Source organism: Sus scrofa, chromosome 7 (assembly GCF_054392235.1).
Source record: "Sus scrofa isolate SSC_HxYL_T2T_F1_AM1 chromosome 7, Sscrofa_HxYL_maternal_Yorkshire_Landrace_v2.0, whole genome shotgun sequence".
In the NCBI taxonomy this organism is placed as follows: domain Eukaryota; kingdom Metazoa; phylum Chordata; class Mammalia; order Artiodactyla; family Suidae; genus Sus; species Sus scrofa.
In genome coordinates, this window is record NC_139389.1 from 67,768,959 (window position 1) to 67,786,763 (window position 17,805).

Below are 17,805 nucleotides of genomic sequence, written 5' to 3' on the forward strand. Positions count from 1 at the left end.
TTCTCAAATCCTTACATTGCAGTGTCCCTTCTTTGCCACCTCAGGGAGAAGCTCGGCAACTTGGAATCTGTTTATATCATCGACCCTGAAGATGTGGCCCTTCTCTTTAAGTTCGAAGGACCCAACCCAGAACGATACAACATCCCGCCCTGGGTTGCCTATCACCAGCATTACCAGAAGCCTGTTGGGGTCCTGCTGAAGTGAGTCCTGGGCCACCTCACTGGGGCTGGAGGGAGATGAGGGGCAGCTGCAGCGAGGGCACAGGCTGGGGTGAGGGGCTACAGCCTCTAGACAAATCCCTGTCATCTTCCTGCCTCCCTAAAACAAATTATGGGCATGATGAAATGCCCTGCCAACCTTCGGGGACATGGTCAGGCAGAAGATCTTAATGAGTAATTAACCTTGAAAAATTCTCATTTATTGGCTCATTCACTAAGTCCCATTTTACTGAGTGTCCTTGGGCTAGGCTCTGGGTGATAAGCAGGACAGGGCCCAGTCACTGCGAGTCCCTTATAGTCTAAAGGAGCAGTGAGAAACACAAACAAATCAGTGTATTTAAATGTAACAGGTGGCGTTTCCCACCAAATTGCTCATCAAAAATTTAAAATGTGACCAGAGCAGGTGATGGTGAGGATATGGAAAAACAAGAATGCTCATAGCTCCAGTGAGGCTGAAAAGTGAGGCATCACTTTGGAAAATGGTGAGACATTACTTCCTGTAGTTGAATATCCTCATACGTATAATGCAACCATTCTGCTCTCAGGGATATACTCCTAAGAGTATCCCTGGCCCTGAGGGGGACGTGTACTAGAATGTTTGCAACCCTGTTGTTCATAATAGCAAAAACCAGGAAACGCCCAACAGGAGTGGGAATGAGTGAACAGTGGCAGACTCCAGTCAAAAAGAATAGACTCAGTGACTCACAACAACACAGACGATAGAAATACAAAGCTGAGGGGAAAAAGAAGCAAATCATGATGGCTTTTTTAAGAAGTTGAAAACTATACTTTTATTTTAAAAGTATGTTTTAGAAATATATACCGATTAGATAAAATTATATACAGAAACAAACAAGGGAGTCAGGTTGGTGGCTCCCTTAGCTGGGGAGGCAGGACGTGGGAGGACCAGGTAGGTACCCGTAAGTCACCATAAAATTACCCTAGTTTTCATGTCGGGTGGTGAGTTTATAATAACATCCTTGAAAATAAACAAAGCCCCAAAATGACAAAGAGGGCTTTGCACAGATCTATTTTCAAGAATGGGCCATAAGGTGAGACTACGAATGGGCATTAACCTGATTCTGAGCCCCTAAGATTCCTCACTAATGTAATGGGGCATGTTAGGGGTGCAGAGGAGGAGGGGTTGGTCAATTGCATTTGTGCAGGGGTTAGAAAAGGTGATATGAAGGGGCTCTTGAATGGTAGGAGGTGAGACTGGCCAGGAGGAAGGGGAAGCACTGGGGAGGGCAGGCCTATAGCAGAGGCAAAGACTAGAGGGCTTGAAAGTTACTTAAAGGCTCTAGAAATAAGAGTTCCTGGCTTGAAGCAGCAGTAGCAGAGGGAGTGGAGGGGGTCGGGGTTTTGTTCTCCTTCAGCTCCTTTTTCCTGTCACCCCCACCCTCCCCCTCCCCCACCCTCCCCGCTCCCACTCCCCCCCACCCCACCCCAGCCCCAGCCCAGGCCAGGCAGAAGCTGAGAGGAGGTGAAGGCAAGGGTCGACGTGGATGCGAGTGCTGGACCTTGAGCTGTGGCTCAGCCTCCTGGGAGAGCCAAGTCAGCCCCCTCTGTGTTTGCCAGGCCTGGGGGTTGTGACCATGAGGGCCCGAGGGCCCATGTTTTCTTAGGAAGTCAGGAGCCTGGAAGAAAGACCGGTTGGTCCTGAACACGGAGGTAATGGCTCCAGAGGCCATAAAGAACTTCATCCCCCTACTGGACACAGTGTCTCAGGACTTCGTCGGCGTCCTGCACAGGCGCATCAAGCAGCAGGGTTCTGGAAAGTTCTCAGGTGACATCAGGGAAGACCTGTTTCGCTTCGCCTTTGAGTGTAAGGGGCTTCACCTACCTGGTTACCATCCTGGGGGTGGGAGAACCCAGCACCCCATCTCAAAACCCAGCACAAACCCTTGTCCAGGGGGAGCTGCATGCTCTCATCTGATTCATGCTAAGAGGGCAAGGGTCTCCAAAATGTAGGTCCCTATTGCCACTTTCCTCCAAAAGCCAGAGCTTGGCTTGGCCTTTCATTCTTTACATCTCTCTCTCCTGGGACAGACACCCTTGAGGTCTTGAAGGGGAGGGGAAGGTTGGGTGGTTAATCTAAACTGGGTATTGGAGGATGTACGGGAGTTATCCCAAAGGCATAAGGAGGACAGACAGTATAGGCAGAGAGAATAGTACATGCAAAGGCCCTGTGGCTTGATGGATATCATATAGTCACTGCAGGAGATTTGGGTACTCAGAGTTTTGCATGAAGTCAGCATCTAAATTCCTGACCCAAGAGGTAGGAAAACCTTGGGATTGTTGTGACTTCTTATGTCCAGCCAGAGTGGACCCTGGATGGCCAATTACCAGGGATTGGTGTCTCCTAGGCACCCATCTGACCTATTTCAGATGACCTATTTGGTCAGTTATAGATGGGAGATCTCTTTCCCTAAGAGGAAAGCTGAGAGGCTGCTGGAGGTGCTGGTGGAAGGAGGACAGAGCACATTGGCTAAACCCTTCCCCAGCTCTGCTAGAAGATCTGCTTCCCATTTAAGTGAACCCTTTTTAGGACCTGCCATGTGACCCTCTGAAGGACCTGACTGGCTGCCAGAAAGGGAGTTTTTCTTAGCCCTGCATTTTCAGCCCTTTGGCTGGAATTGTAACTTTACTGAAGGAGGCTGAGGTTGGGTGCAGGGGTTCCTATGCGCTAAGGGGGATGGTTTCCTGGGAGCTGAGACTCTCAGATGGTCAGGTTGGAAGAAGTTCCTCAACCTTGCCTCCCCTGCAGCCATCACCAATGTCATATTTGGAGAGCGCCTGGGGATGCTGGAGGAAATAGTGGACCCTGAGGCTCAGAAGTTCATTGATGCTGTCTACCAGATGTTCCACACTAGTGTCCCCATGCTCAATCTCCCCCCTGACCTGTTCCGTCTGTTCAGGACCAAGACCTGGAGGGACCATGTAGCCGCATGGGACACTATTTTCAATAAAGGTAAGGGCCATACCCTGGCAGCCAAATGTTGGGGCCAGGAGAGCCTTGCCTACCTCAGAGATGGGAAGTCCAGGCAGGCTTGGGTTGGTGTGGATGATGAGGAGTGGGGAGAGAGAGAGAGGGAGAGACAAAGCCAGCTGGAGGCCCCAGACCTTGGCCTGCCTCTTTGTCCCAAGTTATGTCAATGAGCACTGACTTACCATGTAGAAAACCCACCCTCTGGTGGGAAGGGATGGGCATTGGGAAGGCCCTGGAACCCCTGAAAATGGTAGGCTGCATGCTAGCTATTGAGGATGATTAGATTTTTCTGGAGAAAGGAGATTAAAGATGCCCATCATAGTCTTCCAAGAAGCCCATGATCCCCAACATGAGTCAAGGACCAGTGTTTCTGTGCTTGGTGACAGAGCAGGACTTGGGTGAGAGAGATTGGTAAAGTAGGGTGGAGAAGGCTGACTGGGGTGTGATGATGACACCAGGCCCAGAGTCAAATCCCACCCTTGCTGTCCCCATCCCCCACCTACGTGACCTTGGGCAAGTCATCACCTTAGATGGGCTTCTGATTCCTTATGTGTAAAATGGGGATGATAGCACTTATCCCAAAGAGCTGTGGTCAATAAAAAACAGATATGAAGGATTTAGCAGACTGCTGCTCAGAAAAATGGCAGCCTAGAAAGTGCAGGGCTCAGAATCCCCAAGCCCTTGTACCAGCTCCCACCAGTGCTCCTTCCCTCCCCTCTGAAGACAGTCTCGCTCTGTTTTCTTCCTTCCTGTCCCACAGCTGAAAAATACACCCAGAACTTCTACTGGGACCTGAGACGGAAAAGAGAATTTAACAATTACCCAGGCATCCTCTACCGCCTCCTGGGAAATGACAAGCTGCTCTCAGAAGATGTTAAGGCCAATGTTACCGAGATGCTGGCAGGGGGTGTAGACACGGTAAGGACACAGTGCAGTGGCCGTAGGGGCACATCCTGCCCCTTTCTGTGCCCTTTCCCACCAGCCTGCCTTGTTGTCTGAAACTCTGTCCCTGTGGGTGTCAATCTCCCTCTCCTGACTCCATTTTCTAGATGCTAATCTCCTAGGAGAGTGAGGCCAACCAAGTCAGCCATCCATATGGAGCTTGCCTTGAGGCTGATCCATCATTTTTCCTTTGCCTGTGAGAAGGGAGTGACTAGGCACAGGTGGGTGACACAGCTCCCGCAGAGTCAGGAAGGAAGGCGGATCCTCAGAAAAGCTGGGAGCCAGTAGAAGTTGCCCTGGGCTCCACCCTCTAAGTGTCTTTCTCCTTTTAATTTTTTTCCTTTTTAGGGCTGCACCCGGGGCATATGGAAGTTCCCAGGCTAGGGGTCGAATCGGAGCTGCAGCTGCCAGCCTACACCACAGCTACAGCAATGTGGGATCTGAGTCACATCTAGCGGGGTTCTTAAGTCAACTGAGCCACGATGGGAGTGTACCTCCAAGTCTTTCTTGTTGCCTTCTATCCTCCCCCTTCCAGACCTCAGTGCCCCCCCTACCCCCCCACCCCACGCCCCTGATGCCTGAAGGCAGCATCTTTAGTGTCTTCCTGAGATCCTTTCCACAGGCAGAACAATACCCCAGAAACTTGTGTTCTTGAATGTTAAGACTTCTCTGTCCAGTGTGCCATCTTTTTTTCTAATGCCTTAAACTTTTTCATGCTAATGTGATGGTGAGGGTTAATTCTTGAGTGTTTCTTGATTATTAGTTATGATTCAGGCACTGAGACTAGAAAGATGGATATAACAGACCCCAAATTTCCCAAAAGGGCTCAGAAAGGAAGAGTCTATTAGTTTGCTAGGGATGCCATGACAAAGTACCACAGTGTGGGTGGCTTAAACCACAGATATGTATCATCTCATAGTTCTGGATCAAAGTAACAGGAGGGTTGTTTTCTTTGGAGGCCTCTCTGCTTCGATTGTTGATGGCTGACTTCTTCCTATGTCTTCCTCTTCTTTCCATCTTCCTTCCCTTCTTATACAGACACTGGTCCTAGTTCATTTTACCTTAATTACCTTTTAAAAGGCCCTATCCCCAAATATGGTCACATTGTGAGGTACTGGGGGTTAGGACTTCAACATAAGAATTTGGTGGCACAATTCAGCCCATGACAAGGAGGCAGCATGGCCACTATTACACTATGTTATAGGACAGAGTGACTAGGCATATACCAGGTATTGAGGATGCCAAGAAGAGTGGGGAGCCTAACATGGCCTTGCAGCACAGGGACGGCACTCCACAGAGCTAAAATCAACTTGCCTTTCCTCTTGCTGCTATAAGGAGAGAGAAGGACTAGCATTTTAGGAATGGGGAGAAGCATGTGTCAAAGCCCCTGGGTGAATAACTTGATTTCCTAGATATCCTATTTACATTGTGCCCTAGTGGAAGAGTTTCTGTCCCTGGGCTGCAGGTGGAGCCTTTGGGCATATTTTTAAAAAAAGTTCATTGTCAGCCCTGTGGGAGAGATCTCCAAAAAACACTCACCTGCACCAAGCAGCTATTACTCTTAGATAACATTTATTAAGCATGTACTATATGGCAGGCAGGGTCCTAGCTTTCCACATATGTTAACTCATTTAGTATTCACAAATAGCACTATGAGGTATCAACTGTTAGCTCCCTTTTTCAGATGAGGACTCTGGGGCACAGAGAGGTTAAGGAACGTAGTCAAGGTCACCCAGTTAGTGACTTAGTTGACTACTGTAATAAGGTATCTCCTGAGTACCTGCTCTGTGCCAGGCCTTGGAGGCAGTGAGACAAACACATGCATTTGATCTGAGCCTTGAGGAAGGGGTACACACTTGCTTCCTGGGTTGCAGAAGGGAAATGAAGGAAAAAGGAACAGCATGAGGAAGATTTCTGGCTTTAGGAGCTGTGTGTAGCTCAGTGTGGCTAGAGCATGAGGAGCATGCTGAAGAGAGTTGGTGGTCAGCTGGGAGTAACCGGCTGGTGTTGAGGGGGCCCATGGGGACTGGCCAGAGCCTCTGGACTTGATCTGGGGACTCCCAGGAACCAGGCAAGGATTTCAAGCTGGGAAGTGACTGGATAGCATTTTTTCACAATTGCTTCTGCTGGGAAGAAGAAGGAGCATGTCTAAATCTCTTGGACCAAAACATGATCCTTGATAAGACAATGTGCCAACAACTTGTGTCCTTACCCTAGGAGGGAGGGCTGCTCCAGCCCGGGGTCCCACCACTGAGGAATCTGGACTGTGAGGCTTGATAAGGGTCCCTCTTACTTTCAGTGCAAGCTAACAGCCACTACCTTAAACTAATACTAAGATTAGCTAATTAATCTCAGTAAATACCATGTGCTAATTACAACACTGAGAGAAAACAGATCTGGTTGTTACAGTTTCAGCATTTTTTTTTTTTTTTTGGTCTTTTTTCTAGGGCAGCACCTGCAGCATATGGAGTTTCCCAGGCTCGGGTCGAATCGGAGCTGTAGACACTGCCAGATCTGAGCTACATCTGCGACCTATACCACAGCTCACGGCAACACCAGATCCTTAACCCACTGAGTAAGGCCATGGATCAAACATGCAACCTCATGGTTCCTAGGTGGATTCATTAACCGCTGAGCCACAACGGGAACTCCAGTTTCAGCATTTTTGAACTCACTTTATACTATGCTGCTATAGGCAAATGCCAAGTTTAGTGGGGAGTTCTACTGAGGAGAGGGCTGGTCATTTCACAGGCATTTCAAGAGGAATGGAGGTCATTCAGGTGTACAACCATTACACAAGTAGGACTTGGCCTCATAGGGCCTCTAGAAGAAGGCATTAGCTGTGTGGATGACCCTCTACTGGCTGGGGGGAGCTGGGTGGGCTATGGTGACATGAGGGAAGAGGGCAAGGACAAGTGCTGCCTCAAACATTCCTGCCTGGGCTGCAAGAAAGGCTTCTTGGACATTTGCCTTCTGAATTGTGTTGTGCCTTTTGTGGATGCTGGTTACTGGATACTGGAACAAGGGCGGGGAGAGGTTTTGAGCATGAAAATCTAGCATGGGTCTATGGACCCAGGAGTGACCGGCCCTCTTGGTTTTCTGCACCCCCACACTCCTTGCCAGACATCCATGACTCTGCAATGGCACTTGTATGAGATGGCACGTAGCCTGAATGTGCAGGAGATGCTGCGGGAGGAGGTCCTCAATGCCCGGCGCCAGGCCCAAGGAGACACAAGCAAGATGCTGCAATTGGTCCCACTCCTCAAAGCTAGCATTAAGGAGACACTGAGGCAAGCCCACCCCACCTGTGCCTGTCCCACCCCACCCCCTCAAATCCCTGCGAAGGGTCAGGGTGGTGCCCGGGCACAGGGCTACAAGAATGGGCTGGTGGGGGAGACTGGTAGCAGGAAGTGAGAGGTCTGGAGGAGACAACTGGGAATGGCAGAAGAGTCCTGCCTCCAAGTCCCCCTAGGGTGCTGTAGCTGGGGCTGAGATGCCATGCTGGGTGTGGGGGCTTTGTTCAGGCCTTGGGTCATCAGCTTCTGAATGTCTTCCCCTGGCAGACTCCACCCCATCTCCGTGACCCTGCAGAGATACCTCGTGAATGACTTGGTTCTTCGAGATTACATGATTCCTGCCAAGGTAGGTGCAGCAGGAAGGCTGCAGGCTCTGTCCATCAGACAGAGGAGGCCAGAGGAAGATGGTAGTTGTGTATAGATGGTGGTGATGGGGGCTTCTGTCGTTTGTCTTCCCGGAGCTGGCTGATGGGGCCTTTGGCAGCAGCAGTCCAAGTCTGAATGAAGGGCGGAGGTGGTGGGCACAGTGGGCAATGGTCTCTGGAATGCTGATGGAGCCCAGGGTTAGGAGAGAGATCTCATGGGCTTCCTGGGTCTCTGGGGGCCCTCTGGGGCTGAGAAAAGAGGTAGGGCAATCCCTTGGGCCATCCCTGACCGTGTGTCTTCAGATCATGCCCATATCATGGGTGAGGCTCAGGGAGGTGTGGGGCCTTGTTCAAGATCACACAGTGGGCAGTGTCCCGTGCTGCACAGCTGGGGAGCCAGGCTGGGGACTGGGGGGTGGGGATGCTGGCTAATGCTCTGGGCTGTAAGAGGTGAGGCCTACTCAGATCTCCGTTCATTCTGTCTGCAGACATTGGTACAAGTGGCCGTCTATGCCATGGGCCGAGACCCCGCCTTCTTCTCAAATCCAGGCCAGTTTGACCCAACCCGGTGGTTGGGTAAAGAAAGGGACCTCATCCACTTCCGGAACTTGGGCTTTGGCTGGGGCGTGCGGCAGTGTGTGGGCCGGCGGATCGCTGAGCTCGAGATGACTCTCTTCCTCATCCATGTAAGTCTATCCCAGGGACATCTGTCTCCCATTATTTGGTTTCCCCTCCCCAACAATTCCCTGCTGCTTCCTCTTTAGGCAGATCCACTCACTCCCCATTGGTGCTCCCTGGCCATCTGTCCCCTGCAGTGGTGATGGGATGAGGGTGGGGTGGGATAAGGTTTTGTAGACACCTAAGTGAAAGTCTGAACCAAGGGGACAAAGCACTAGTGGCATTTTCAGGCTCTGCTCAGGGTTCAGTAGGAGCTGGAGGTAGACCCCTTGGAGCATCTCAAATCACATTCAACAGGCACTGCTTCCAGGTGAATGAGCCTGGTCTGGGGGAGATAGGACCTCCCTGCCTCTCCCCTAAGCCCACCACTCATCCTTTTCAGATTCTGGAGAACTTCAAGGTTGAATTGCAGCACTTCAGTGATGTGGACACCATATTCAACCTCATCCTGATGCCGGACAAGCCCATCTTCCTTGTTTTCCGGCCCTTCAATCAGGATCCACTCCAGGCATGATCGGAGAGGGTGGGCAACCCATTTCCTACCAACCAGGCTAGCAGGGGTGTGGGAGGATGGCCTGATGGGGTGGGGCCCATGGAAGTGTCTGTACCACCAGTGCTCGGTCCCTACCCCTGCTCCTTTCTGGCCAGCTCTGATCAGATAAAGTTGGTGCTCAGTAATCAGCTGCTCCAGTTCAGCTGAGGCACCCCTTCTTTCACTCCACTTCTTCATCCACTCCCATGAAGGCAATAAATAGCTGAACTATGTGAAGTGTTTTCATTTCTGTCTAACCCTTAAGATATCTATCACTCTTGTGGAGATGCTCCCTGACCTAGGTCAGCAAATAGATCTGAACATGAACGGGGAGCCAGAGGCAGCTACATGTAAAGCCATTTCTGCTGGGACCCACACACCTACAGCAACCCAGGAGCCATCAGGGTCAACCTCCCTGTTGTTGGGGCTGAGGGTGGGAGGCAGAGCAGGTGGGGAGCTATTGGCACGGCACTAGGAGCTACTGAAGCAGCAGGCAGAGGGACAAAGAACTTGGCAGAGCTCTGTTGAGAAAACAGGGCAGCCTGAGAGGTATGGGCTAGTCTTGGCTTCCATGGAAGGACCACCTATCAGGGGTGAGGCTCTTGCTGGGGTTTGCTTGGCTGAGCCCTTGGGTGGGTATTCCCAGTGGGGTCATGAAGACTTCCTGCCAAGGACCAGTCAGAGTCTTGAGTACATCCCGGGACAATGTGGTGAAGGAGCTGAGATGAGCGACTGGCATGAGGTGGCTTACTCTGGGGATGAGAGGCTAGAATGCTTCCTCTACGCCATCTGACCCTTCTCTGGGCTTCCCCAGGGCTTAACCTCCTATTTTGGTGGGACACGCCCACGTGTCCAAGCTCTGCCTGTGAAGCAGGGGGACTAGGGCAGAGTCTTTGGTGCATTATTTGGACTGCCTGACAACGGTCCCAATTTCATCCCCCTTAACTCCCTCTGAGTTCCATGACTCCTGACTTGACCAGGTGCCTGATCCTTCCTGGCCATTGGCTACCCAGGTCTGAGTCCTGCAGGCAGACAGGGGGGGCTAGTCCTGTTTGAAACAGCAGCCCTGCCAGCTTGGCCTCTTCTACCAAGATCCGCAGGTTTTGAATCCACTCTTGGAGCCTTTCTGCCTTTCCTCATCACAATCCTCTTCCTTGTTTTTCTCTCTCCTTCCTACTCTGGGCGTGAGTCATCTTTGACTCAGAAATGTTAAGATCTAGAAAGGGCCTTACTGTTACAGAAGTTAAGATCTTTGGGGATAAATGAGGCAAACTGAAGCCTAGAGAGGTTGCTTGAGTCATCCAAGGTCACACAGCATGCCTGCAGCTAGAAGCCTCCTAACTCTCAGTGGAGGGCTTCTTCCTCTGGCCCCATCTGCTTTTCTATCCCTGGACACATTTAGACATAGCACTGCCAGCTCAACCTAGCTCTGGTGAATGCGGGTGTTCTGCACTAACATATAAGTGATTGTCACAGGCAGGCTTCAAGTCTTTCCCTTCCCAAAGAACAGATAAACCAAACTTGAAAGAAGGGATTTCATATATGATAGATGTTTAGGGGCAGGTAGCAAGTCCCAGCCTCCCTCATATCTCCTAACACAGCTGGCCTCTGGTGGTCTCAGTTCTTCCAGAGGTCTAGATGGGACTTGTCTCCCTGGCTCCTGCTTTGGAAGGCCTCTTCTCCCCCAGTCCTGGGTCCACTATAGCCTTTGGCTCTCCAAAGTTGACAGCTCCTGGGAGGGGCAGGAGGCTATAGGGCTTCAGCAGAAGACCTAGGTCCAGAGTAGGATCTGGAATGAGGAAGCTTGGGCCCCCCAGGCTGCTCTGCTCCAGGAAAGAGGTGAATGATCACTGACCGATAGCATTTAATAAAGTCATTTTTAGGGGGCAGGGCTGAGGCTCCTCAGCACACACAGAAAGGCCTGCTCCAGGACTCAAGTCTGCTAGTACTCAGTATGCTGGGATTTCAAAAGCTTGTTGAGCTGGGAATCAAGGGGTCCAGCTTGGAGGGTCGCCTTTTGTCCTTGGAGAGGGCGGAAGGGTTCTGCAGTGGGCAAAGCAAAGTGAAGTGAGTATTCCCAGCGGGAAGACCCATTAAAATGCATCTTGCCTGGCAAGCCATGTTTCAGAGGTTCCAAAGCCCAGTGGGTTGTGACTTCTCAAAGATTTCCAAACCCACTTAACCATAGCAGGTCACAGCCCAGAGTCTTCAGGGCTCAGTGGGTGAGTTTGCAGAGGTAGCCCTGTGTTCCCCTCAGTTCTCCCATCCTTTCCAGGCCTTTCTAGGAGCCTGAAAATGAGCAGAGTGCTGATGGTTCAAGAGTGGGAGCAATCAGGGGTTTTGCTTTGGGGGACTGGGTGCCCAGGGCTGAGCTTGAGGGGCAGTAGTGAACAAGCCTATTTGTTCTTGGGAAGCTGGCAGTGTTTCTGGCAACATGCTCCCATCCCTGGCAGCACTGCAGTAGCCCAAGGTCGTGTTCATGGGAGACTCTTAGGCACAGTGGAGTGGGGTGGGGACCACAGCTACTCTGCCCCCGAGCAAATCCTAAAGTACAGCCAGTGTGAGAGCATTCAGGAAATGCCCTTGTGGGCAATCTGTCAACCACAGCCATCTCATCTTTGATTCTTATCACCATCCAAAGGGGAGGAGGTGGGCTTGACACCTTGGTTCTCTACTCCTTTAGACAGATGAAGGATTGAGATGGGGCAAGGGCTTCAGCTGGTAACCAAGCAGAAGTTGAGTCCAGGTCTTCTAACTACCAGCCAGAAAGCTAGACCCCCTGCACAGTTTTTCTCAAGGCCCAGTGACTTGGGGGTGGGGTGGCTGCCAGCCCCACCACCCGAACACCAAGGAGCTCCTCCAGAGGGATCACTCACAGGTAGGTCCGTGATGATGGTGTTGGAAGGGTGCCTCAGGCCATATTCTTGCTCTTGCAGCCGTGTGGCCAAGTCCTGCTTTTCTCGTCCCCAGCGTCGAGCTGAGTCCTCTAACTACAGACCCAAAGAGAGAGAGAGAGATCAGGTCTCACCCCTGAGAGCAGGGATAGCCAGAACCTAGCCTGCTCTGTGGACAAAAAGCAAAACTCTGTGCAATGTATGCTCTTACCTTCCAAGAGACCTCAAGGGTGACAGGAGTGGGTGGAGAGTGACCAAGTGACAGACTAAGACTGATGCAACATCTCTGAGTCCACTAACATACTGAGACCCAGTATTAGTCACAATTAGCCCAGAAGACCCTCCTCATACAGGGAACTCCCATCCTCCTCAGATGCAGACCCCACCTCTCCTCACAAACTGAGTCTTGATCCTGATCTTCCTCACACAGGGAACACCACCCAGATCATACGTGTAGCCTGAATCTAATCACATATGGTGCCCTGAATTGCTTTACACAATGAACCATGACCCTGGTCACACATAGAGTCCTGATCAAAAAACACCCACAGCCTTGATGTTCCTCAAAAGGAAGCCCCAACTCTGGTAACACCTTCTTTATATACTGAGCCCTAGAGTCCAGAACTTCATCACAAAGAGAACCCTGACACTCTTCACATCCAAGGACCCAACCCTGAAAGACAGGCCCAATGCTCCTCATGCTTGGAGCCCCGAATATACTACCAGAGAGCCCAGACCCAGTCACAAAAAGCCCAGACCCTCCTCAGACACAGAACCCCATCCTGCCTCACACAGAGAACTCAACCCTTTTTACACACAAATCCCAGATACTGGTCACATATGAAGCCCCCAACATTATCGGAGGCAGACCCTAGTCACTCCTAACACATGGGGCCTAGACACCTCTCATACAGGGAAAACGACCCTGGTCACACATGGTGCACCAAGCCTCTTTATACACTGAGCACCAACCCTGGTCCAAAAATGGGGCATGGACACTCTTTAATACTGAGCTTGAACCATCCTCATGCCAGGATCTAGCTGCTTCTAAAACAGGAAGCCCTGACCCCCCTCACACACTGACCCCCAGCTTTCCTCACAAAGGGAGACCCAACCCACCTCAAACAATGAGATATCACCCTGGTAACATGTGGAGCCCTGACCCTGTAAAAATGGAGCCTGACCCTCCTCACACAGGGAGCCTGGACCTTCCTGACACATAAACCACCCCTGGTCACAATGAAGTCTGGACCTTGAACACAGGCTGAACCCCACCCTCCTTAAATAAGGAGTCTGGATCCTACTCACAAAGTGAGTTCCAACCTGATCACAACCAGAGCCTCAATCCTCCTCATACCTGGAGCCCCAACCTTGTAAAAACCAAGCCCTGATGCTCTTCCCCAGTGGAGCCTCGACCTTCTTAATTACAGAAGCCCTGATCCTGGACCCAGATGGAACCCTGACCCTGTAAAAATGGAGTCCAGAACCACCTCACACACTGAACCTCGAAGTTGGACACAGACTGAGCCCCAATCCTGTTCCACAAACAGAGCCCCAAACCCTTGCAATACTGGGCCCTCCTCACAAACAGAGCCCCGTATCTCCTCACACTGGGAGCTCTGAGCCTGGATACAAAACCCCACTCTGTAATAGGGGAGACTGGATTCTCCTCACAACTCAGAGCCCCAATCCTCCTGACACAGGGAATCCTGACCCTCATCCGCAAACAAAACCTCAACTCTCTTCAATACTAAGCTCCAACCACGCTCAGGCACAAAGTCCAGACTCTCCTCACAAACAGAGCCCCGAACTTCCTCCTCACTCTGGGAGCCCTGACCCTGGTCATATGGAATCCCAATTGGTAACATGGAAGCCCCGTCTCTCCTCACATACCCCGACATGGGAATTCTGACCCTGGTCCACAAACGGAGCTTTAGGAGCATGAACATAGACAGAACCCTGACACTATAAAAATGGAGCTTGGAACCTCCTCCTCACCCACTGAGCCCTGAAGTGGACAGAGACTGAGCCCTAACCCTTGTCCACAAATGAGCCTTAAACTTCTGCAATACTGAGCTCAAATCATCCTCACACACAAAATCCGGACCCTCCTCACAAACAGAGCCCCGAAACTCCTCACACTAGGAGTCCCCACTTTGGTCACACAGAACCCCACTCTGTAAAAGTAGAGCCCAATGCTCCTCAAACATAGATCCCCAACAAGAAATGCCAATTCTGGTCACAAACGGAGCCTTGACCTCTTTAGTAATGACCCTGAACCATCCTGATGCCAGGATCCCAACACTCCTCAAGCAGGAAGCCCTGATGCTTCCGACACACTTAGTCCCAGCTTTCCTCACAGAGGAGGACCCAACCCCAATACAAACACTGAGCCATGACCCTGGAGACTTGTGGAGCCCTGATCCTTTAAAAACGGAGCCTGACTTTCCTCACACAGGGAGCCTGGACTTTCCTGAAACATGAGCCACACCCACTGTGTAACACTGTGTAACCCTCCTGAAAAAGGAGTCTCTGTCAGCCTCACACAATGAGAGAGACCCTGGACCTCCTCACACATGCAGAGCCCCAATGTGGACAGAGACTGCGCCCTAACCCTGTCCCACGAATGGAGCCCTGACCCTTTTGACCTTTTTGTCTTTTTCTTTTTTTCTTTAGGGCTGTGCCCGCAGCATATGGAGGTTCCTAGGCTAGGGGCTGAATTGGAGCTGCAGCCGCCAGCCTATGCCACAGCCACAGCAATGCCAGATCTGAGCCGTGTCTGTGACCTAGGCCACAGCTCAGGACAACGCTGGATCCTGAACCCACTGAGCGAGATCAGGGATCAAACCCGTGTCCTCATGGCTGCTTGTCGAGTTCGTAAACCCCTGAGCCACGATGGGAACTCCAATCCCCAGCCCTTTTTTGCAATTGAGCTGGAACGATCCTCAAGCATGGATTCTAATGCTCTCCCAACAGGAAGCCCTGCCCCTCCTCACGCTCTCAGCCCAGCTTTCCTCACAGACGGAGCCCCAGCCTGCCTCAACACCAAGCAGGTGTGATCGCCCTCATCACATGCAGAGCCCTGGCCTTGAAAAAAACCGAGCCTGACCCTCCTCACACAGGGAAACTCGGACCTTCCTGACACACGAGCCACATCCTGGTCACAGTGAAGTCCAGACCTTGAACGCAGGTGGAACGCCACCTTCCTTAAATGAGTCTCGATCCTCCTCACAAGGTGAGTCTCTACCTGATCGCACCTGGAGCCTCAATCCTCCTCATACCCGGAGCCCCAACCCAGGAAAAACCGAGCCTTGGTGTTCCTCCCCTTTGGAGCCTTGACTTTCCTGATTACAGGAGCACCAGCCCTGAACATAAACAGAGCCCCGGCCCTGTAAAAATGGAGCTTGGAACTTCTCGCACACTGAGCCCGGACTCTGGTCATATATGGAACCCCACTCTGTAACACGGGAGCCCCGACTCTCCTCACACTCGCCTTCGACTTGGGGAATCCCGACTCTGGTCCGCACACGGGGCTTCGTGTGAGGATCCCAACCCTCCTCAAGCAGGAAGCCCCGACCCTCCTCACACACTAAGCCCCTGCTCTCCTCACAGAGGGAGCCCAACCAGCCTCAAATACGGAGCCATCACCCTCTTCGCACAGTTTTTCACCCTGAAAAAACGGAGCCTGACCCTCCTCACACAGGGAGCCCGGACCTCCCTGACACGCGAGCCACACCCTGGTCACAGTGATGTCTGGACCCTGAACACAGGCTGAGCCCTACCCTCCTGAAAAAGGAGTCTCTGTCAGCCTCACAAGGCTGAGTCCCGAACTGATCACTCCCAAAGCCCAACCACTTCACAGCTGAAGCCCTGACCTTATAAACACCTGAGCCCCGAGGCTCCGCCCCCTCGGAGCCTGGAACTTCCTGAGGACAGGAGCCCCGACCATGGACTGTACACAGTCGGGGGGCCCTGACCCTGTAAAACATGGAGCCTGGAATCTCCTCACACACTGAGCCCCAACACCATCCACAAGCTGAGCCTGAATTACCCTCACACAATGAGAGAGACCCTGGACCTCCTCACACATGCAGAGCCCCAATGTGGACAGAGACTGCGCCCTAACCCTGTCCCACGAATGGAGCCCTGTCCCTCTTTAAAACTGAGCTCAAACCATCAGCGAGGATTCTGATGCTCCTTAAGTAGGAAGCCCTGACCCTTCTCACACTCTGAGGCCCGGCTTTTCTCTCAGAGGGAGACCCAACTCTTCCACAAACACCTAGCCATGACCCTGGTGGCTGGTGGAGCCCCGACCCTGTAATAATGGAGGCTGACCCTCCTCCCACATGGAGTCTGGACCTTCCTGACATATGAGCTCCACTCTGGTCACAGTGAAGTCTGGACCCTGAACACATATGGAACCCACTTTCCTTAAACAAGGGGACTTGATCCTTCTGACGCATTGAGTCTTGAGCAGGTCACACCCAAGGATTTGGGTCCTCCTCACACCCAGAGCCTCAACCCTATAAAACCCTAGCCCAGATGATGCTCCTCCCTGCTGGAGCCGTGACCTTTCTGATTACACGAGCCCTGTCTCTCTATTACCAATGGAGCCCTGATCCTGTAAAAATGAAGCCTGGAACCTCCTCACTCACTGAGCCCCAACTCTCTTTACACAGTGAGCCTGAATTATCCCCACACATGGAGACCCCGAGCCTCCTCACACATGGAGCCCTGATCCTGGAAGCTGCTTGAACCCAAACCCTCCTGACACAGGGAGCCTGATCCTGGTCACTACAGAGCCCCCATCTCTCTTCTCATACTGGTTCTGAACCATCCTTATACGAGGTTCCTGACCCTCCTCAAACTCAGAGCCCTGTTTCCTCACACTGAACCCAGAGCCCCCTCCCATGAAGAGTCCCCAAACCAGTCACTCCCAGAGCCCCTGATCCTCTTCACATCTGGAGCCCTAACCTGTAAAAACAGTGCTTGGAAGCTCCTCATCTTCCTGATTACAGGAGCCTTGACTCTGGCCACAGACAGAGCTCTGATACCAGACACACACTGAGCCACAACCCCAGTCAAACATCGAGCCCAACACTCTTCACACACTGAGCCTGAACCATCCTTACACACAGAGTCCAGACCCTCCTCACCTATGGAGCCCTGAACGGGGTCACAAACTGAGCCCCAACCCTCCCAACTCATTGAGTCCCAACCCTCTTCACATACAGAGCTCCATCCATCCTCACACTTGGCCCCAACCCTCAAAAAGGAAGCCCTGGTCTTTGTTATACACAGAGCCCTGAGCCTCCTCAGACACTGAGCTGGGACTCTCCTCACAGACTGAGCCCCAAACCTTGTCACACACTGAGCCAGAACCATTCTCATACTTGGAGCCCTTACCTAGTGATATACGATTCCCCGACCCTCCTCACACTCAGAGCCCTGACACTGGTTACATGCCGAGCCCTGATCCTGGTCACACAGGGAGCCCTGATCCTCCTCAAACACAGAGCCTGATTACTCAGGCTGAGTGGTGAGGCTCTCTGGCCTGTGTGACCCCTGAACCTCACATACCTGGCTTTCCAGGGAAAGAATCCGGCTCTGAGCTCGCTCCAGCTTGGCCAGGAGGTTAAACTTGTCTGAATTATTGGCAAGGAGATCCTGTGAGAAAAGCAAAAACTCACCCATGGTCCCAACTCAGGGCTACAGCTGTGTGAGCTCAGGAGACCAGGTGACACTGCGGGAGAAATCAGCCAGGTCTGATGCAAATTCAGCTCCACATTCAGAGCAGAGCCTCAGACTCAGGGCCAACCCCCCTTCCTGGAGTTTCAGACCTGGTATGGTTTGTGCCTTTTTCACAGCCATTCTCCCCACAGATTTTGAGT

General features: G+C 51.9%; 3 protein-coding genes across 32 annotated transcripts in view; 1 reads left to right on the forward strand and 2 right to left on the reverse strand.

The window, feature by feature from the left end:
* CYP11A1 (cytochrome P450 family 11 subfamily A member 1) overlaps positions 1-9,254 on the forward strand; it is a 39,775-nt gene extending 30,521 nt beyond the window's left edge. For 2 of the 4 annotated variants that reach the window (XM_084966768.1, XM_021098319.2), the window contains exons 2-9: positions 45-200; positions 1,844-2,004; positions 2,986-3,189; positions 3,968-4,125; positions 7,273-7,439; positions 7,713-7,791; positions 8,299-8,496; positions 8,871-9,253. In XM_084966768.1, the coding sequence (XP_084822894.1) occupies positions 1,893-2,004; positions 2,986-3,189; positions 3,968-4,125; positions 7,273-7,439; positions 7,713-7,791; positions 8,299-8,496; positions 8,871-9,002 (1,050 nt within the window). In that variant the 5' untranslated portion in view covers positions 45-200; positions 1,844-1,892 and the 3' untranslated portion in view covers positions 9,003-9,253. 4 annotated transcript variants of the gene reach the window in all.
* The window catches only part of ARID3B (AT-rich interaction domain 3B), a 491,508-nt gene that overhangs the window by 270,307 nt on the left and 203,396 nt on the right, over positions 1-17,805 (reverse strand). The window lies entirely within an intron of this gene.
* CCDC33 (coiled-coil domain containing 33) overlaps positions 10,868-17,805 on the reverse strand; it is a 118,816-nt gene continuing 111,878 nt past the window's right edge. For all 26 annotated transcript variants that reach the window (XM_084968739.1, XM_084968736.1, XM_084968735.1 and 23 more), the window contains 3 exons: positions 17,495-17,581; positions 11,897-12,010; positions 10,868-11,063 (listed from right to left, as the gene is read on the reverse strand). In XM_084968739.1, coding sequence (XP_084824865.1) covers positions 10,986-11,063; positions 11,897-12,010; positions 17,495-17,581 — 279 coding nt within the window. In that variant the 3' untranslated portion in view covers positions 10,868-10,985. The remainder of the gene's footprint in view (positions 11,064-11,896; positions 12,011-17,494; positions 17,582-17,805) is intronic.